This window comes from Papilio polytes, unplaced genomic scaffold, assembly GCF_000836215.1.
Source record: "Papilio polytes unplaced genomic scaffold, Ppol_1.0 DF824135.1, whole genome shotgun sequence".
Classification (NCBI taxonomy): Eukaryota; Metazoa; Arthropoda; class Insecta; order Lepidoptera; family Papilionidae; genus Papilio; species Papilio polytes.
In genome coordinates, this window is record NW_013525069.1 from 1163119 (window position 1) to 1186286 (window position 23168).

At 34.8% G+C, this 23168-nt stretch overlaps 1 protein-coding gene across 1 annotated transcript in view; it reads left to right on the forward strand.

Annotated features, from left to right (window-relative positions):
• The window catches only part of LOC106099362 (Down syndrome cell adhesion molecule-like protein Dscam2), a 72741-nt gene that overhangs the window by 26714 nt on the left and 22859 nt on the right, over positions 1-23168 (forward strand). The window contains exons 4-7 of the mRNA XM_013277887.1: positions 1919-2061; positions 14544-14702; positions 14778-14927; positions 15002-15122. Of these exons, the coding sequence (XP_013133341.1) occupies positions 1919-2061; positions 14544-14702; positions 14778-14927; positions 15002-15122 (573 nt within the window). The remainder of the gene's footprint in view (positions 1-1918; positions 2062-14543; positions 14703-14777; positions 14928-15001; positions 15123-23168) is intronic.

Here is a 23168-nt window from a genome sequence, read left to right on the forward strand (position 1 = left end):
TAGGCTACGTAAGCAAAGAAAGCAAAAATGACCCGAAATTTCGTCGCGTGATTTTGAGCTAAACTATTTAACTACGTCGTAGTCTTAGACTACAAAAATTAAACAAATAAATGGGACCCACCTGCAAGCATTACCTTTCGGATAAAAAAAAAATTATGAAGAAAAAGGAATAAAAATTCAAATTAATATTCCATCTCTCGCCAGATTTTCATTAGCTTGACGAGATATAAACCTGATTATCTTATTTTAATGAAATATCAAAGAGCCCAACAAAGTTGTTACAATCTTTGATGATAGCAAAACGTAATTTTCTCAGTAATAAATTAATTTTTCACTCGATTTTGTGCGCGGCTACCGACATTCGGCAGCCGGCAACCGACAACAGGCAGCCGATAGACAAAGCGTCGTGTTTCACAGCGAATTCACCTCCAATAGGCAGCGGTAACTTTCATCGTAATTACTTTAAATAACTTTGGTATGTTATACACGCTTATAAATTCTCCAATATTAATAATTCTTTGAATTCCCTTGATAATTAACGACTCAAATAGAGCCGTTAATTATCTCTTTACGTTTAAAATAATAATGAATATCTCTAAATATTTTTAGTCGTTTCGTGTAAGAGAAAATATGATAAACAATAACTAGGACATAGACATTTCGACGAATACTGAAAGAAAGGTACTATCTCTTGTTTCAACTCATCAATTTCGTTGTTATTGTAAACTTCAAATTACGTTTTACTTGTTAAAATATGAACCTTGTTAAGTAGAAACATGATTCAAATAATATTCAGTAAACCATTATATCAAACTTCTTGTGGCCTTTTGCCTAACTTAGCTAATTTGTATGCGAATGATAACGATTAGTTCTGAATATAATTTGAGCTGGGTACCCGAACTCAGCTCGGCTTGTTTTAATTTCATGCGTTATACAAACATATATGTTTTTCTTATAGGACTTTTATGTTTACCTTATTTTGTGCCTTACAACAATGTTCAGGGTTTTTTAATATAACTAAATTTACTCACAACTTTGACTAATTTTAATTTCTTCAACATCTACTTTTAAGTTTTTTTTTATTTAAATATACAAACAATTCCACAAAAACCAGCAGTTCTCAAGAGAAAATAACAAAATTGTTATTCGAACTTCCTTATTACCCCGAGGAACCGAACAGTTCAGGAGATAAATTGAATATAATCAAACATGTCCAAATAATATTGCGCGTTTTATACTATACTTCTAACCTAACTCCCTTTATCCGTAAGCTATGAAAATAACAGTAGAATTATTTGTGTATTCGAAAATCCGTAAAATAAAAAGTATCACATGGAAATAATTTGTCATATGTGATTCAAATATTTTGAATTAAAAGAGATACATAAACGTATGTGCTAATAGTTGTTAATTAAGGGGTATATTCACCTCTTTATTAGACAAATACGTTATGTAAACCAATTACCCATCTCTCAAATGTGCAGGAAGTTTAAATATTCCCGGAACAAGCCGGATCCCGCGGGTCCCTCGTGCCAATTACGAGCCTCCCCTGTCCCGCTTCTTTTTTCTACAACAAGCAGACTGCAAAACTCTTAATTCCGCCCTCACCTTTTTTCTTTGCGTAGGAAATTACAGTCGAATGGAATAATTCCACCGAAATCGAATGTTTCCTTTTACTCGTTACATTTTTCAATTTTTATAAGAGAAGCCATCGAGTGAATTCCGGTACGAATCTGCCGCGAGCCCGCGAAGAGCTCACGGTAACGAATACACGCTCTGTTGACTATGAATTACATTTACGTCTTAGCAGACTATTGATTCCGCATTTAAATTAATTTATGTACATACTTTTTATTGTGTTTAATTTCGGTTAAATTTTGATGACTTTATAACTCGATGTTAAATGTTGTTGTTGCAGACAAGTGCTGGAGAACGGCACATTGGTGTTTCTGCCGTTCTCAGCGGCGCAGTACCGGCAGGAAGTGCACGCTGCGCTGCTCCGCTGCCGGGCGCACAACGCACACGGCGCCATCCTGTCCAGAGACATGCGGGTGCACGCCGGTAAGTCCCTACTACTACACAAATCAACGTCTATTCCCTCTTTCTTAAAATTAAAAAGGAAAGAAAACACTTTTTTCAAGATTTATTACAAAAAAAAAGAAGCGCTCCGCCGCCGGTGTGCCAATAACTCATCTAACGAAGCGAAGCGGACACCAACGGGCAAAAAAGTCAGGTTAGCGCAGCGTGTCTTACTTGAAAAATGTAAACTGATCGATCGCGTACTGGGGAATGTTTTAACTAGACAACGTGTCGTATATTAAACCATGGCATGGAACCTTCGAAGAGTAAACTGATCAATTCAATCGACTCTGTGATTCATTAATTTAAGAAAACGTGCTTTATTCCGTGTTATAAGTACGTGTTGTTGCTGTTATCGTCATTGAAATAAATACAAAGAAAGACCTTTACGCACATGTTTATTTGTATTTTTATACGCTGAGTAATTTAGCGCGATATTAAATGAAACCACGTTATTAACTAACCACCGACTTGTATGATTAAGCTAGTGCGCCACGTGCTCCTACCCCCCACCTCCCGCGACCCCCCACCCCGCCACCACCGGGGACCTATAACACACAGTTAATTAGGAAGTCGCTCTGTCACTATAATCGGTTACATTATGTCGCGACAGGCTTGTGTTTTAAATGCATTTATATTTCATAGCTCTATCTCTAATTACTCTAGCTGTTAATAAATAACGAGTTGCATTACACGATAAGGTAACATTTTGAAGTCTGTTAGATTTTAAGCGGCGCTTACGAAGCAGTATTTGAGTTTCGTTTCAGTATTCTGCCGTCAGTAGGAGTCGAGCTATCAATAGTACTGCCTTTAATTACTTGAAGTGTAATTTTATGATAAAGGGATAAAGAATATAGTGTGAACAGTGTAAAAGTTTTCTAAATTCCTATATTATTTTTATATGATTGTATCTAAAAGAAACTACCCCTTTACTGCTACTGGCAGACGTGCTAGTTAACTGACATCTACGCAGAGTTAATTGCTGGGTGTTGGCAGCGCAGTAATTACGGCCGTGGTCGCCACCTCCTACGTTATACGTGACGGGTCGTATAAAAACGACTCATCTTTCTCATTAATAACAATACGTGAAGATATATAAAATTATTGTAAAATATTTTTGACCTCAATCACCTAATTTAATTTATCTATCTGATTTAATTTAAAATTACCGACAGATATAAAATAAAAGATGTAGGAACGAGCAATTAAAAGAGCTTAATTACAAGAAGCAGACAGTTACAGTTCGTTGAAACAGATCACATCAGTGTATCAATGTCGCGCCGCTCGCCGATGTTTCCAGCTGAATGAAACCAGAGCACCCTTTGATGTCAGTGTTTAATTGTATCGATATCGAGTTAATCAGGCACTCAGGCCCGCCCACTGTTCTGTACAAAGTTCACTCAATTAAGGATTATTAAACACTCAATTTAAGAGATGGTGCTAGGTTTCTTTTCCTTTTTTGTAAACTAGGAACTATATTTGTGTTATTAGATATTACTTTGTGTAGTAATGTAACTAAGAGTTATGTGTGTGGACCTCCACACTCCATTTCTTTCTCCGTTTATTTCTTCCATTTCTTTCTCTACCGATGTAGGTACATCGGAAGAAATGGATGGATTGCGTGAAAGGTAATATGATCAAGAAGGAAGTGATGAGTGAGATGACATATGATAAAGTTATGTGGAGAACAAAGACCTGTCGGGCGGACTCTACGGGAGTAAGATATACAGGAAGATGAAAATGTAGTAATGTAACTAAGTGATTTTAAAGAAAGCACATAATGTATTTCAATATCATAGTGGACAATTGGCTGTAGGCGTAGTTTACCATCGATGTATTAACAAGTAAACATCATAAATAAAACAAAACAATTCGGGGACAGTAAAGTTCAACAAAAATAAAACGATAAAATTCGAAAAGAACTTTGTTGGAGAAAAAAAATATGCCGTCGGTGAGCAAAATGTTGGCAACGATTCTGCTTCAATTTGCGTAAACAACGGAAACTGTAGGTGGCTGTAACTTTTTGTGCCCCCGGCCCAGGCACCGGGGAAATAGCCGGAATTGAACAATTTGTTTTTGTACTCTAAGAAACTTTTAACACTAAAATATAATTAGAAGACGTTTGGAACGTAAAGGTCAAATGTTCTTTTTCACAAAGGACTTGATATTTCCTTATGAAGTGGTTTTAATAAATATTTACAATAGAATTATAACATAGTTAATTAAACCTTGCAAAGATCTACTAAATACGAGTGTGCCTAATCTAAGGTATCTGTAATTACAATGAATAATTCCGTGACTAATGTTAGGAGATTTGGTCAAGTTAAAAAACTCTTGCTTAAAAATAGCATTCTGTGACAACAGATCTAAAATGCAACCTCGGTAAATGCGCTCAGTCTAAATCGCAGAGGAAACGAGCAAATTAAATTATCGTCTGGAAATTCTGTAAGTTAGTTCACTGCAGGTCATGAAGATTCAAAAGACAGAGTTTCAGTGAAGTTGTTGCTGCGGCGTACAAAGCCACGAATAGTCGATGTAAATTTAATTCCTACGATAACCATTAGGTGAAACTGTATTCTACGTACTAAAATAACGTATAAAGTTACATGCTTAATTGTAGGTATTTCTTGAGCAAATATGGAAGTTAAACAAACTGAAAATACTACTGCTAACGGAAGAGAATCATAAAATATTTATCGTTGGCTGGGAAATGTGTTGTATTTATCAAAAATATGTTTTTAAAAATTAATCTAAAAATAAATCGTCATCATACATCCAAGTTCTGCATTTCTTTCATGTGGTAGAGTCAAACCAAGATCTCAGATTTTCTCTCATATCTTTTTGATAGCATTTTACAATATTAACATTGAATTCTTTATAAAAAAACCTCATCAAATGTTCACAGCTTTCTGCACTTATTCAAAAGGTAATCGTAATTAAAAATTGTGCCAACTACATATTTAGTTAATTCTGTGAAGCGCACCAAGTGTTTTCAACTAACACACACATTCTATTTAAAGTTCCCCTTTCACCGGCGGCCGCCCCGCGCTCTAGGAAGCATTCAGTTTGCGACTGCCGCTGCAGCGTGCTGTATTTGACAATGTTAACTTTGCTACCGTCGTTGAGGAAAGATATTTAAAAAGAAATTATATATCATTTTAAAAAATCTTTAAAAACACTTAGTAAGCTGTGCTTACAATCTGATAGACGTCAGAATGTTAATGGATTTTGTGTACCGTGTTCTTATCATTTGAGACGATTTATTAAAATGTTTTAGTATTCTGCTGTTAGTAATTAAAAATGTAATTGCTTTAAATTTTATTGTCATAATATTACCAGAAACCGTACAAATGTACTGTAACATCATAATTAACGACATGTCTCTGATTAATCCAGCTACACTTTACTGGACGTCCACGACTAAATCCCGAGTTATTAATTAATTCCCACAAACCCTCGTCACGATAAACGCGATATGCACAGTCTCACATGAGTGTGTCAGTGATCACAATTTAAAACGGTTGAGGTCTAAAATTGTAATGTTGTATTTTTAACTTATGAGATAGGATACCGGTAATAAATGGCGTAATAAACGAAAACTTAATAATATTTCGAATAAATACTAGTTAACATTTTTTTAAACAATTTTTACAAGTTATTTACCTTCCAATTTGAACCTTCAAACAACCTCAACGCACGTGTAATTATTTGTACCAACAAGTAGAATCGATCGGTTTTCGCTAATTAACTTTGACAAAGTTCCAAAGCTGAGAGTGTTTCCTTCAATTACTCCAATCATTGTTCTCCATACAAACTCCAATTGAATTTCACTGTCGACTTCCCGCCGCTGCCTCTCTACGCAATTTGATTACTTTGTTATTCCGTTTCAATTTTGTTATTTGTTTTAGAATTTCTCTTTTCTTGTGGTTTCGTTTTTCTTACAGGAAACGTAAATTATTGTCAAATCTTTTACCCGATAAAGTAGAGGCTTTTTTCTACTATACATACATCATATTCTCTTGTCTTTTCGTTATAGGGAATTTATTCAACCTTTACCAATTGCATTTTTTTTAGATTACTTTAAATTTTTACTTTGTTGAGCTCCGTAACCACACCTTCGTGAAGGGCGCGGCATTGCATATTCATGACCCCTGAGCCTGGTTATTGTGCAAATGAGCAAATTTATAGCTGTTGTGAAATGCCTGTGTCAATATTCTACAATGTCGAAGTATCTACTAAATATTCTACGTGTTACTTTTATCAAACAGCACGTATTATATCAGACTTATGTTGTACATTTAAAATAAACATTTTGCTTTTTTATTACGTCAGAAAATCAACTACCATTTTCAGCGCAACTTAAAAGCGGAAGAGTAATAAAATAAAGTAAATGTTCACGTTAGTATTATTTATGTTGATGAGAGGATTTATCTGAGACGACACAGAGCGCTACTGGCGATGTATATCAGCGAGACTCGGCAATATGTTTCTCTGACAAGGAGACGTCGAGCGCGAAAACAGTACATATTGTGAGCGAAAATGTCTGGATTAAAGCCTTTTTTTTTATCCAAGTAAAATTCATTGTGGTAACTCCTATACACAGCTGTACACATTTGCAATAAATAATGGTTAGCATAAACATATTTAATTATTAACACGGCACTGATCTATGAGTCGATCGGATTTAATCTATATCTGTACACATAGATGGCGCCCTCATTAATAATTCCGCACCAGCGCCGCAACCGCCGCCGCCTTCGCCGCCGCCGCGTCACACCCTTGTCTGAGATTTGAGATTACCGAAACCTTAGTAAAGCAAGTTAAATAACACGTTTATTTTATTGTTACACTTTTAAAATCCCTTTTTTATTGTATATGCCTATTAACTAATGAAATGTGGCTCAATATTACTCCATGGAGATCAGTAATGACGTAGAAACATATATTTATTTTGCACAGAAGTTACACTACGGCTACAATTAATGTTGGTCTACACAGTTCATAAAAACATAAAGGGATCGCAGATGAAAGGAACTGGTATGCTTAGAACAAATAAAGCTATACTTTAAAATAATAACGTGTATTATTTCAACAACTTTATGCAAATTCAGAGAGAATGTTCAATACATTTAACATTGTACTAAGTCTGTTACAACACGATGTAAAATCTAGTCATTATTTGAATATTAAACAGTCTTCATTAATAATTATTTTATCCTTAGTTATACTTTAAAGTGAAGAATGACTAAATGGATTTTTTATACTTAAGTGCAACGAAAGTGGGTTGGTCTTTTTCATTTTAATTTTAAAGTATTGCTTATGTAGTATGTAATGTTATATTGCGGGCATTATAGCAATTGGCGAGTGGTAACAAAGCGATAGACAACGGGCAGTCAGCACATTAGCATAATAGCCGGGCGTCGGCGCACACTACGAGAACATAATGCGAGCTTTACACGATCGCATGTAATTTGTTGCAAATTGCCTAATTTATAACACCACTTGCCTTTATCACGCTCTACTATTTTTAACATTATTCGATTTACGTCTTTAAAATATATAGTACAAAGTTCATTTTCCTCTTGAATATTGAAAGCAGTTTTTATAGCTGGTCCCTAAAATAGAAATATTAAAGAATTGTTAACAGCTGTTTTAATCATAATGTCTTTGCACGATATATCAGTACAAAGTAAAGGAAATGTTATATGAGGTGTTTTCTGGCTCAAGTCGAGTACGGGTTGTCGTCGCCAGGTGGCGTTGTCGGCGCTGTTCCGCGATCAAACGCCTCCGTGCATTCTGCAAACGCGCTTTTAGATTTTACCCAGCTGTAAGTTTGAAATGAACAGTTATTTTTAGACTTGCTCGTTTTGGATTTCTTAATATTACTTTGAAACACACCCTCGTTAATTAAATTAATACCACTCGACAATAAAACAAGTAAATTTTCCATAGTGATATGAAAGAAATGTAATTATTGGTTGATTTTATATTGAAAGAGGTTCAATATTCCTTGTAAAATTTAATTTGCCGTCAATGGATGTCCGAAAATTAAATTAAAACAATTAAGTATGTGGTCAGCGTTATGTGCACTGTTCATTATAATCGGAATGTGTGTGCGCTATGTAACATAAGTAGGGTAAATAGATCCAATAAGCGGTTTCCGTTACAAAGCATTAATTATCTCCTTTATTTGTCTGTCCGTTTAATTAATTTATTCAGTGATATGTGTTGTTTTATTACAAACAAATGAATCAACTGTTGTATATGATAAACTGTACAAATTACAAAACTTTGATTAAAAAAAGAATCCTTCAAGTTAGTGTAATTGTTTTTAATAGAAATAAAAATTTTAACTTTGTTTTACAATATTTTTTTTTAGTTAGAAGTCAACGATATAACAAAAAGCTATACGTTTTCTTAATACTTTAGTTTATGTGTTATTTGCACAATTACGTAAATGAATCGGCTGCATATCGCGAGCGATGTCCAAAGTAAACGAATCAATGAATTATTCAATATCGCTTTCACAAATCACGATAATTCTCATGTTGGCTTTATTTGCAATTCTACAGCAATAAAGTAAATTGATGTTTATCTGAATGGTGCTGAATTTGCAAAACAAATGATTTAATACCTATATACAATTTAGACAGAAAAAATATTATGTAAATCTCAAAGGAGTAAAATACATTAAAGCGAGTTCAGTTGCGGAACGCGCTCCGGGTGACAGCCTCCTGTACTTGTAGATGACATCTTACTCGGAAACCTTTGCCTTCGTGCAAACGCTTCCGCTCCTTTGTATATTAATAAGTTTATTTTAAGCTCCTTGAAGGTTTCAATATTGTGTTAAAAGTATACGAAGATTGTATACAGATAGAAAACTTAGCATAGTCATTAGTAAATTCAACTGATCTAGTATAAAGGAATTCAATTTAGACACACAAAAGCTTGTTTCAAACAAAATGAATGAAACACGCGATTGAAACGTACACGATCCAATTAACAACATCGTTACTATCAGCGCCTCTAGCGGCTCAAAGTGAAAGCAGCGTCCAGTGTCAAGTGACGTCAAATCAACTTCCAATACTACACGGTTTTGATAACCACAATGATAACCAATTACGTCATCGTATAAGGAATTCAAAGGAAATGAAGAACAAAGATATCTTAACCATTTTTACATTTATAAGGCTATACTTTTATAGTTGAAATTAAAAACAATATTAGTTTAAACATCTAAATTCGCTCCTCTTTATGGCAACAAACAAAACAACTAAACTCTTCTAATGGCTTGACAAAGGTAGTGACAACGCAAGCCATTTAATCCCAATTTTTATCACAGCTTTTTACAAGGGAAAGGATTGCCTTCCGTCTGTTTGTTTTATCCTGTTTACGTCACTTTAGCAGAGATTGTGAAGCAGTTGTATTACGTTGCAACGTCTCTGATCGATGAACAGTTTATTTTTTAAGTAGTAATACTTATTTTATGTAATTAAAGGCAAATGCCATGTTCTTTAATTTACAATTTTAAGTTTAATCGGCTGTCAAAAGTTTCTAATTATAAGTTTGAATAAGTTTTACATTCAATTAAAGTTGTGTGTTAATATAACTTGACATGATCTGTGAGCTTAAGCGACATGTGACACTTATCCCTTTACATTCTATACTTTGGTATGTCGTATTAGTCATTAATTATAGTTTTACATTGGCTTAATTTTTATCTTAAATACAAGTTGAATTTTATAAGTTGTTTTGTGTAGTTTTTGAAAAGGTTGAATTTTGAAGATTAAATAAATCACGGAAGATGAGGTTCGACGTCCGGAAAATATTACAAATATTAATAAATCTGAGAATGAGCAGCGCACACTGCAGCCTGCAGCTTGCAGCTTGCAGCTTGCCGTCATAACTCACGTTAGCGAGTAGCCGTAATTCAATTGTTATCGCCTATTAAGGAATTTATACCAATAAATTTATGTGACGTCAAAAGCAAAGCTCTACGAGTAGAAATACAATTTTTATTACATTCACACATACATATGTCTTATTAATATTATAAATACGATTGTTTAGATGGATAGATAAATGTTTGTTAGAAGGTATTTATCTCCAGAACGGATCTTGATGAAATATGGGAAATATAAAGAACATAGCCTGGAAGAATACATAGTCTACTTAATATATCCCTTTAACGTTTATAAAACCGCGGGAAACAGCTAGTATTCTTTAAAGTTGATTATCATCGAAGATTTTGATTGGCCTTGTTTTACATTACGTTTTTACATCACAATTCTATATTGTAACGCTAATATAATTGTTTTTCTAGAAAGCTAGCATTCAAATTAATGTTTCTTACTTCTAATTATTAATACGTATGTATGTATGTGCGTGTTTCGATTGGTATTTGCAATGTATTACAAAGTGTTTTCGTTCCAATATCAACCGCAAAAGCTCTCATCAAAAAGGAAACAGGCAACCGCGTAAAAGCTTTTACCTTCTAACATTCCTTTCTGCGGCGGACTTATACTGTAATCCTCTTAATGCAAAAATAATCTCCGCCGACGGATATTTTTTCATGCCTGAAACTGATATACAAACTTTTTGTACAGCGACCTTATCTAGTTTTTATTTATTATATAAATAAAACTTGGAAAGAACAAACAAGCGTTGCGGAAAGGTTTATGTAAAGTTATCAGAAATACTTTTCATAAAATGTTATTAAACCTTTGTATTAAACAGAAACTAAATCGCCTATGTTCATAATTTCATTTTGTAAAAACTCTTACAAATTATAAATACCCAAATATGGCCACAGAAGGGGACTCAAAAGGGCCACTATTATAAAACAATTAGATCCGTTAGCGTCTTCTGTAAAAGAAGAAGTTTCTTTTTGAAAAAACATTCTAAAAATGTAATCTTCGTTTCCCACATTTGCTTAAAGTAATAAAGATTGATTACAAATAAAACTAAAAAAAAATCGAAATACATTAAAAATAAATAACCTACGGTTTCCTTTCTTATGTGCATTTAAAATAATAACTCGTCAGCGTTGTAGTTCTAGAAAATACAAGTCAAATTTACCTTATACAAGTTTTGTTGAGAGTGAGGCGCCCGGGGCATCAGTAACGTGATCCCATTAGCAATATCATCGAAATCGCTTATCATCGGGTGGCGCGCGCTCGCGGCGACGCCTGAGATTACCCTTCCCTTGTAATTTGAATGATGGCTGACGCAAATCACATTTTTCCGTCATTTGTGATAAAAAATCCTTATATCATTCTATTGAAAAGAACGGGACGTAAACATTATTTTAATTGCCACCTGCATGATGAGATCATAATTAGTTTTTATTGTTTCTTTTTTAAGCATTTATCCTTGCCTGGTTGGGAGGACCAAGCACTAAAGTTTGCGAGAAAGTATTCCTAACATTATCGACAAAATTTATATGAAGTTTGTGTAGCCCTAACGGGCGTAAAGTGCACCAAATTTTCGTGCTGGGCCTTCAGATCAATACCAAAGGAAACAAAAACATTTCATATATTAATGACAGGACGGAGTATTCTCGCTTTAAATATTTTATTGTTTTCATAAAAGTCCCAGTGATTCTTTTATTAACCGCTTTATACGTTGAAACGGAAAATGTAAGGCGCACTTTATGAATTTTGTATAACATTACTTTCGCAACGGAGTGGTTTCTTGTTTATATCTATAGATTTTATCCATTCCTTTGATAACATAGGCTTAGAATTGATATCCCTTTTATTAAAGTATGTACGAAAGATTTCCTTTGGAAAACAGCTTTATTAAAAGAATCTCAGACTAGAATAGGCTTGTAGAAATAGTAGTCTCTTGATTGAGAAGAAACTTCCAGAACCTCTAGACATTCTAATGGTTATACTTATAAACTAGTTCTAAAAACAATAATGGCTCTTGATATAAGTGGGCCAATTGAGATATAATTAACTAGCTGTTGATCGCGACTTCGCCCGTGTAAAAATAAAAAATAATTGGAAAAAAACATAGACTCTGTTACTCACAGATAAATTACCTTTCTAACGGTAAACGAATTTTTAAAATCGGCCCAGTAGTTTTTGAGTTATTTCAATGCATACAAAAATACAATTTTTTTATAATATCAGTCTAGATATGTAAATGCAAATGCGACTTAAATAAATGTCATAAATATGTTAATGTTTGGCCAGTTTGATACAATCTACTCTTTGCATTTAGCTATCTTAATAAAATGTCCGCTGTAATTGTCCTGTTTGAATTATCTGTGGAGCGGAGTTGGGGGCGCGCCACCAACATTTATTCACAAGAAATGTAATACTTTCGAGCTGTATCTGTATGCAATTAATTTATTTATTAGAAACCATTGTAAAACTGTTATTAACTGAAGTATTTCAAGCTCATTTGAACCATTTCTACAGTTTACATTGGTATGTAGAAGTTTTACACAAACATATACATTTTATAATTATAAAACTTGGAACAAAATCATGCTAGTAAATTATATATCATTACAAATAACACAACTCTAATAACGAAATAAGATTTCAAACAATAAATATAGTCTATGTTATCAGCGACATCGACTATCGAGCATTACGTCTGTGATGTTATACGGCCTCCTTGCTCCGCGGGAAATGTGATCAGATAACTGGAGACTATTTTCATGTCGCTTCTATGATTTACTTTACCATTGTGTTTCGTGTAATATTGCCAAATGATGTGATAACATCATATTTTTATTTGGTTGTTTAGTTTTATTTTTAACCTTTTCTGAGTTCGGAAACATAACGTTGATTCAAAGACAGGTCACGATAGTTAAATAATTCAACTAAAGCTTGTAAAATATACTAGAGGTGAAAAGTAAGGAAATATTGGAAAATGTTTTTGAACTTTTCAAACATGGAATTGAACTTAAATAGGAATTCCAAAGACCCTCAAAGAAGACAAAGGAATAGAGCTTGTTTTAGTTGTGAAATAACACGTAACGACGTCGCAATAAGGCAACATAATACAAAATACAATATCACTATTATAAAGGTAATTACAGCCATTTGTATTAACTTCTGTTTTGCTTAACTTTTTAAAGGTAACAAATATATACTAGGACAATAAAAAAATTATCAACTACAAACCATCACAGTTATGTAACACAATTAAAAATCGAGATAGAATCCTCTCCCTAAAGAAGACAAGCCGTATAGTTCATCCACTGAACTATTAGCGCCTTTTTGACTGAAACTTCTTCAGTCTGTCATTTAATATTCAGCGAGATTTGTCATTAAGTTTGCATTGGATGAGCTTTGCATCTCGCAGGTAACTTGTTATGCACGACTTGTGCTTAAATCATGTTTCTCTGTACTTGAGAGGTGATGCAACTTTAAGCTTGGCTGCACTGATGCAGAGTTATTGTGCAAAATTGAAGTAAAATTGTATTAAGTATACTTTTTTGCAACTGTTTAAAACTACTCTTTATTAGTGGGCTTTCGATCCGTTACTCGATTGTTACCTAGAAAACTTTGTAAACCTTATAGGCCAAACGTATCTCTATTATAAGTCTTCGTAATATGATTAAAATATACAAAAATGATAGTAGACAAGACAAGCTAAGGAATGACGTCATACAAAGCGGTGTCAGTTGCACGCGACTGCGGTTGGGGGTTGACGAGGGCGGTGGTAACGAGTACTCCCCGACATCGATGCAATATTGAAAACGTAACTAACTTATAGACAAAACCATATACCTTTACCAGGTAACTCAGGTTCGGCAAAAAATGTGTGTTACAATTCGGTAACATATTTTAAGGCTGAAAGACGCAGCGTAGCCAATTATGTTATAGAAATTGATTTTATAAAATAGCCTTCAGAGTTTTTTTTATTATATACTTATTATTTTACAACTGAATAGGCTGAATAGCCTACGGGTATACTTAAGTGGCAATTAGATCTCGTGTATGAGGTTAGAGCCATCTCGTAATACCAGATTATCTCAACGTACATAACCACATTGATGCAGACTGTATATCTATATGTAAATAACGCGCCGACCAATGTATTAAGAATGTATTAATAATTCTTACCTTTGATATTAAATTTAATATTGTGGCGTCAGCTCGTTCGTTTCGTGGACGGATGTAAAGCAGTCTTCCTGCGCTGAAATAACGGTAATTTATGTGGAATATATTTCGACTAAATCTGAATTATTACCGTTTTGGAATACAAGTAGGACACTGTTTCGTACCAATTCTCTTTGCTATGAAATACAAAAGCTGCGAACTCTATTTAATGACGTATTTCTTATATTTAAGATGTTTATACTATCTGCAGTTCTTATCGTTATTTTTTATGGTCTTTAAATGAAATCTCAAGTTTTAAGAAATTCGTTAGAGTGTCGCCTCCCATACTATGTAACTGTATTGGTCTTCTGTAGTGACTTTAGTACTGTAATGTTTGCGCAGTGGTATGGCAAGAATGGCAGACGCAGGTGACCGCAACCCGCGCTGCGCTGGGCGGGCCGGCGCTGCTGAGCTGCGCAGCGCCCGCCTCACTCCGCGACCACGCGTCAGTCGCAGCCTGGTACCAAGACGACGCCGTCCTCACACCCGCTGAACACCTCTGTAAGTTACAAATCACAACCAACGTTTGTCACTTGTCGCACCTGGATTATTTTTTTACGGTTCGGTGTGGTGCAGCGGGACCCACACTGTTATTGGATGAGGGGTGGCGGCTGCTGGTGCGCGGTGTGCGGGCGGAAGAGGCGCGCGCGCAGTACGCGTGCTCCGTGCTCGACGCGCTTACCGGCGAGCGTCGCAGGAGCCCCCCGGCCACCATCGAAATCGTTCGTAAGTATTCTTCTAAATACTTCGGTGTATCTGCTTGTGAATTTGTTTATTTCAAAAACAACTTTCTATCGTAGCAATGAGCGTGGCGACTGCTCCAAGAGCCTTGCTGCCGGGCCCGTGGGAGACTAGCGTGCGGCGTGGCGGCGACGTTGTGCTTCCCTGTCTCGTCTCTGCCAACCCTCCGTCTACCGTCAGGTAAGTGCCCATACGAGATGCACATTACTTGGGCAACAGCAATGTGCATCTTGAAGGTGCCTACATAATATGATTCATCCCACAACCAACAGCAATTTCATATAACTTTTTTTCAAAAGAAGATCTCGGCGCCGACAAGAATAAATAAATAAAAGAAACCTTAGGTGTTCGAAGTCACTACTTTATATCGCAGTCAACTTGTTTGAGAATGTATCAAATGAATAAAGAATTGCTTTTAGAGGAATGAAAAGTAAGGATAAATAAAAAAACAAACAGACGCGACGCCCGCGAGCGCCCTTGAGTCGTGCGGAGCGCCCTCTGTCGTGGTGCAAGTACTAATAGTTAATAGTTGTTACTATTTTAATTATTCTAGCCAGCACGTTTTTTTTGTTATACCTAAAGCTATTATTATTTTGTAAATACTAAATCTAAGGAGATAAAAAGCATTATTTGCGTCTCAAATTTTTTAACTCCTAAGAGTTCTACGGCATATATTTCGGACATAACATTATAGTATTACTAATGAGTAGAATTAAAGGTAAATTTCCCAAAGCGCCTATCATTATACTGGAGCGATATCAAATAGCCTACATTAATATCTTTCGGGTAAATAACAAATATCGGAGCACGAAGCCCCAAGGTAGCGATAGTCCGCTAATACGCAGAAGGGGAGAGGCGGATCTCGGTGTGACGCAGACTTTAACTCGACCAAAATTAATGCGCAGTATTAGCGACGTAATTACAAGGTTTTGTGCGATACTATCGTGGTTTTCTACTACGTTTTCGTTACTACCTTTGAATTAGATACTTATTTCAATTGTAGTTACAATCATTCTACTGTGTACAGGAACATAAATGATATCGAACATAACGCGGCTGACGTTCCATCAATAATTTAGCCAATTTCCGCGCGATCTGATTGCTTTTGCTTCAAAGAATATTTTATTTACATTCGATATGTAAACATCATTTGAATCGATTGGCTCATTACGTTTTACATTTGTCGTATGAACCTTATATCTCAGGATCTTATATGATTTTTCCCATTTTTTCGTGGCTCATAAAGATGACAACCAAATTGTTGTCAAACAATCTTCTATATTGTTACTGTATTAAAAGTAACAATAATAATTTGCAATGCAATGGACAGAACTTCATTACATCGATTTACGTTTCTTGTGCATTTTAACACATAGAAGGTCAACACAAAAACAAACCAACAATCAAACAAGACAAACGAAGTGGGGGCGCTGGCGTCGCCCGCAGCGCGCGTTTTTGCTGACCCTATGTCTGTCGCTACACCGACCTCATTAACCAACACCAATGAACACATTTCTTACATCCGTTAAACAAACAAAAAAGTTGCGAGTTAGAGAATGGATTGGTTTGTACTTTGGTTAATACTCAAATTGTTAATTCTTTTTACTGTTATTTAATTTATTTTCATAAAGTTAAATAACATTTTATACATAACTAATCTTGTGGTTTAATATTCGTTAACATCCTAAGTAAACTTCTCTGTAGGAACGCCCACGGTCCCCAAGGTTTAATAACAGAGTAGCTATATTATTTGAGCAATAGTATATTTACTAGTATACAATATAACTAATTAAAACATAAATATAATTTTCATTACATTTTGTTCAGAATATTATTACCTTACCTCGAGAGGGTTTTAAAATATTTCAATTACAAGAAACAAAATTCAGTTAAGTTGTTATAGTTCAGTGTCGAGAAATAAATTACTTTTTGTTACATGTTGAAATTGAATTATCATCGAGGATCTAAGATTTTAAAATTAGGTCATTGTTTTTTTTTACTTCTTTTTTTTTAACTCCAGCGTATAAGTTTAAAAATAATGTAGGTATTTGCTTGAGAAGAGAAATTATAAATACCTATAAAGGAAATTCTTTAGGTAAGGCGTAGTAACAAGAGCGTTGTAACGCTTTGAAGAATGCAATTACGTTACTGGCGATGCTAAACCGCAAGTTTAAAACATAAAGGCTGTGGCGGTGAGGTGAGGGTTTCTTTCAACACCGCTTAACTTGCTGTTCTGTTATGTAATCTATGGTACAGAACTTACAGCGCATATTTCTTTGACCTGGAACACGCGCGTTACTTTTTAATACCTTAATGAGTTTCTTTTTTAATTAATTTGTATTGTAGATTCTTCTAGTTATTTTAAAAAGAGTTTTGCAAAAAACAATCTACTACAAAAGTAGTTTGTTTAATTAAGCAATAAATTTTAATATGGAAAACAGCGAGAAAATGATTAGTTTAGGTAAATTATATATTTATGAATATTTAATGTGCATTTTATTAAAACATTCAATAAAACTGTTAATTTATTAAGAGTAAAGTTATTAAAGTATTATGGGTGAGGTATTACGTAAATACATTGCTTTAAAATTTACCGGAGCACATTAGAAGGGTAGGGCTGGAGGCTGCGCCGCGCTAATGTAACGCATTAAGGGCTGCAAATGTTACCCCTGGGCTCCGCTACCCCGTAAGGGTACAAGTTTACACGGGTCCACATATGAGGAAGTATAGTTTGTGTAGAAATTTATGCTGTATGTATTTTCCTTGTTATAATTATTTTACCCAAAGAACGACACGCATAGGCTAAGATTTTTTACATACAGAACTAACCTTTGTTTTAATTTTCATATCCGTAGATTATTTAAATGTTGCTTTCTAACTTATAATATCTTTAAACCGATTGCAGCTGAGCCTACGAAAGTGCTACGCATTAGCTACGAGATAGTTACGCCTTCTTAGGCAATTTCTTTTGTGCTTCAATATTTCATCAACATTTAACGACAAGGTTGTGTCTTACTTAAATTTTATTGTTAATTAAAAGGCCACTTTCTTATTAAGTCACAGTTAGTGTTAGTTTTTTTGTTAAAGAACAAAACCTCTTTTCATCGCTGCCACAAACAGTATTGTGCGTATTAACAATACAAAGCCACTAGTGAGGTTAATGAGGCGGGGTGCGGGGTCGCCGGCGGGGTGTGGGGTGCGGGGTCGCCGGCGGGGTGCGGGGTGGGGGGTGATAATTCACAAAAACAAAGAAGTTGGCGCGTGACAGCGCCGCGACGAGTGCTCCCCTAATTTGTCACGTTTGGGTCTCGTGCGGTTTTTTGCTTTTCTTTTGTCAACGACAGCGCAGTGGCACAGCGGGTCACTAACCACCACTTACGTCACTACTAATAATACAGAAATGACTACTGCAATAAAAAGCTTTGGAAGAAGGCGAATTATTAAAAGGCATAACGTCGAAACTTTTAGATATATCCTTGTTATCTAGGAGGTGCTTTACACATTAAACACATGTTAAAAGTTCAATTCCAGGTGAACGAAATTAGTGCTTAAGTGATGCGTCAATATGTTGTAAAACATTTGGGTTTACGGCGCAGTCCGCGCGGTTTACGACGCTTTCTTGTTAGTGGTAAACTACGTACTCACGAAGCTTAACACTACTTTAATGTCTTCCTTAGAACTATTCGTGCCTATCTTGTATGGAACAACGTTGTAAAAATACATTTACATTTTATAAACGATATACTCAATAATGTTTTAGTTATTTCATGATTTACTTTTTAATCTACTTAAAGTATATGTAAAATACTACTCATCATTGCTAAAATCTACTCACACCAAATATAAAATTATCAGATAGCATAATCAAGTCAATTTAAGAACTCCCTAAGTCAACATGGCACTCTCCGTTTATGGAATGTCGTTTAATAGTAAAAGTATTAATTGAGTGTGATCTCGCCGCGGCTCGTAAACAGTCCGGCAGTAACACGTGACGCAATAACGCGACATTAGCCGGCAATGGACCGCAGCTCCCTCGACTGTTACATCTTTATACGTCGCTAACTTCACTGAACTGACGTCGTTTTATCGACACAATATCTTCACGTGTAGTTTGTGTACTAGGTTAAAAGAGTTTTGAATGTTTAATTACAATAGAAAATAAGTAGCTTCAAACCTTCAACTGTGTCTCGCACATTGTTTATCCTCTCGGGACATTATTTGTTCCTAATTAAGTAACATCGTTTTTTTATAATCTGAAACAAGAACATTATACACTCGGACTAGCTTGTTACATTCACACAAGCGTTCATTTGTTTTTGACCGTTTTCATTAGCTTCAAAACATATAACACAAGCTAGGTACTAGCTATATACTTGTAGTAAATTGAAAGTGAATCGATCTCACAGATGCAAATAGAATTTTGTTTTTATACTTTATTGGTTAAAATAATAAGCCATCTTTGTGTCGACTTCGAAGTATACTTTAAATCGAAAGTTTAGAAAAAGACAAAGCTAGTCGTCGAGTTAAACCTAATTCAATTAGTGCGGAACGCTCGCGGCGAACAGTTCCGATCCAGTATGGAAAGGTTTCACCTGCTAATGGCCCATTTGCAAACTTCAACGAGTCGCTTTACAGTATAAAATGAAATAATTGAAAACCTTACTTTAAGCCGAGCATCAATGTGTTAGTTATTCATGTGTTGCTACGAGATTATACTTTGTACTTTATTAAAAATATTTTTTTGTCACCAAGCGTGTAAGACACGTAAATTCAAATGTTATTCTTGTTTCTTGATCCACTTCTTGATCTAAATATTTACGGTTAACTAACCAACTTCATTCTACATGCTTAAGTTAATTCAATCGCCTCGAGGTGTTTTAGCCAACTTACTAAATAACTGCCCTGCGGCAGGGTTCATCAATTACGTTCCGGTCCTTTTTTACTGTTGACCCTAGGAAAGTAAACTAATTTCGATCTGGACCTACTGGTAAACGTAACATAAGTTACAGAGGCATAAATAACATTATAAAATACCTGTAAAAGGAACTCAGATCAAGAGCTGACAAGAATATTCGTCTTCTAAGTCACTTATTCAAACTTTTATTTAACTTGAAACAATTTTTTTTAATAATCAGAGAGTTCTAGTATATTTAAGAATAAAATAGCCACTACCTTTGCTTAAAAAAAAACTAAAGCATAGTCCTTTATACGTAAAGGTTTTATTGTAGGGCGTGTACACAGCAACCCTCCGGTCGCCGCGTGTGAACTAACAAAATTATCCTTCGGCGAAATCGGCCCGCCGTCGGCTGCTTCAATTTATAACGCTTGACGAATTTATAAGGTCCCGGTAACAAGGGTCCTACCTCGGCCCTTTGTAAACAACCCTCCTAATTTCAAACGAATTTATTTTTTAAGAAATACAGCGGTCTATTTTTTCTCTGCGAAAACAGTTTTCCTAAAAGCTCACCTTAAACGAACTGGTAAATTGAATAGCATTAAGACAGCTTTAGCTTAAAGCAACAGAAGTCTGGATTTTGAAGAGGTAGAAAATTACCTTCAAAGTATGCGTGACTGAACAAAACTTACAATTGAATGCAAACCCATTAGTAACTTAGAGAGTTCACAATCGTGTCGGAAGACAAACGATGCCTCCGTCATTTAGATGCATTATAAGACTAATTATTTGATTTTTGGTTAAGTAATCCTTCAGTCAACGGATGATTGTCTTATCTTGTGTAAGATTACATTTGATTCTTAATAAAATAGGTTACTAAGTAGTATTTCATTGACTAAAAACCTTTTGTCTTTAACAACTTTTGGTCTTTGTCACATGCAATGTCCGTTGTCAAGATATAAGGATACTACAAATCTCACAAGTCACATCTAATCTACTATCACGTCATCATTGCTTACAACTAAGCTTACTGTACTCCGAAAGTAGTTTGCACAAGATCAACAAATAGGACTTCCTGATGTACAAGAACGTGTGATGAGGTGTTGACTTCATTTAAAAAGTATCTTTGTAACAAGTTCGTAATATCGTGACAACAACTGACATGGATTGCTCGTGTATGGAATCCTGTTTCCGTGTCTCGCCTCCAGCATAGTAAATAATCGCTTCTTAATCTTCAAAATTAATTCGGTATAATGTTCTTTTAAAGGAGAAGATTGTTGAGGAAATTGTTGTTTTTTAACTCATTTCCTCATGTTAACAAACATAATTAAAAAGCGTTATTTATACAATGTAAGATTGCGCTGTAATGTTAAATGCTACAGTTTCAGAAGTTGCGCAAAGTTTACAGTAGTTTAGTTACGACTTGTATTTACGTAAGATATTGTAACTATCAAAGTTATGCCGTTAAAAGTGCATCGTTATTACAACTTATTTGCCTCAACAGACTGTTGAAATTACGCAATATTTCCTTAAATTAAGACATGGTATATTAATGCAACCAAGTTTTAGATTTGGTTTAATTTCTAACGCTAATCTGAAATAGTGATATGGAAGTTATTCTGTTTACAAAATTAAAATGTTCATTTGAAATGGAAATCTATAAAAGCTACTAACTTTTTTAACGTTCAGAGTAAGAGGAGGAGGTTAACTTCTTATTTCCGCTTAGTTTGTGCGGCTGCGCCATTTACAGAACTCGACTTCAACATTGGATTTCTCTTAGCAGATTAAATTTTCGATGATGTTCTTTTATATTTCCTGCTTTGTTATATTGAAGTAAACATTTTTTAAATATGCAATGAATGAAAATCACAGATCAAGTTACTTCATATTTTTAGACAACTTTTTTAATTGATACTGTCGCTTTAAACTAAGAGCAACACTTCTCGTCCAGACCCAGGTTGTGCATTCTAGTGACACTGACAGCTGTCAGCTAGGGACGTGACGTTTATGCCGATAATCTAGAGTTGCGCCAATTCTATAGCACGGTACTAATTTTGTTCCTAACAATATTTAGGTTTTAAAATTCCTAAGCAAGTATCAGCACTAACGTTGAAGTTGTACGGCTTTTCAACTTTATAACCCATATTTTAAAACCCTGCATTCACGTTAACTTGGAAGTTTCAAGAGTTGTTGACGAACTTCTTGAGCTTTAAGTAGCGGAAGGAGAGTTTCATGCATACGCATAACGAGAAAGTAGAGCAATTTACAGCAAACGGATATATGAGTTATTGGTATTTGTTTATATTCTGAACGTATAAGTATGTTAGGAAAAAATGTAAGGTTAGAATCAAAGATCTAGTATCTAAGTATTTGTTTAAGTAACAAATGAAGTGTAACATCGATAAATCATATGATGGGTATCGACACGGCAGGGGTGTGGCGAGTGGGCGGCTGCGAAAATGACAGATAGGCTTTCATGCAACCAGAACCTTTTCGGAGCTCCCTGTCATATTATACGTAGCCGAAGTAACATTAATGTAGTTATTTATAAAGATTTAGGGATATTTTCGTTATATTTATCTAGAAATTGGAACTTTAAGAGGGATGGATGTTTGTTCCTTGGTATCGGATACGGATTTCGCTGTTTGGCATAGATAGAATCTATATTCCAGACTATTATGGAATAACATATATGTTACTAAATAAGTTTTTATTTGGATTCCACGCGGATAAAGTCACGGGAGATAGCTAGTATTATATTTTCATGCTTTACCTTTATTTTGTTAATATTTTATCCTTCGTTTTCGTTCGTTCCCTTGTAGCTTCTAGTTTAACAAACTCTAAACGGGAATTATCCTCAGAAAAGTCGCCTCGTTAATTTAGATAACTTTGTGTAAAACTTTTAATGTCTATTAAAACTATTTAACTACCAGGGCTTTTTACAAAGACAAAGAGTACGATAGTAAAAGTTGCCGTCCGTTATCCGCAGAGCATCATATTTCAAAATTTAACTGCGCGCTCGTAAACTCTACCCTGTATTACAACCTTACGAATATTTGACTTGTAAAAGTTGAATATCTCCATTCTGAACAGACCAGAGAGTGAAACGGCTTTATATCCACATAAATATTTAAGTTTATTTTTATAGTTCCTCTAATGCACAGATAACGAAAATAATTAAAAGGGATTCTTCAGAACTTTCCAGAAATAACGCATACAATTTGTTAAAGTCTGAATATCCTTCATCTCATCGACGCTAATGTTTTAAAGAGCAGAGATTCGTATTTATTGTAAGTATTTCAATAACTCAAAAACTACTTTGCCGATTACAA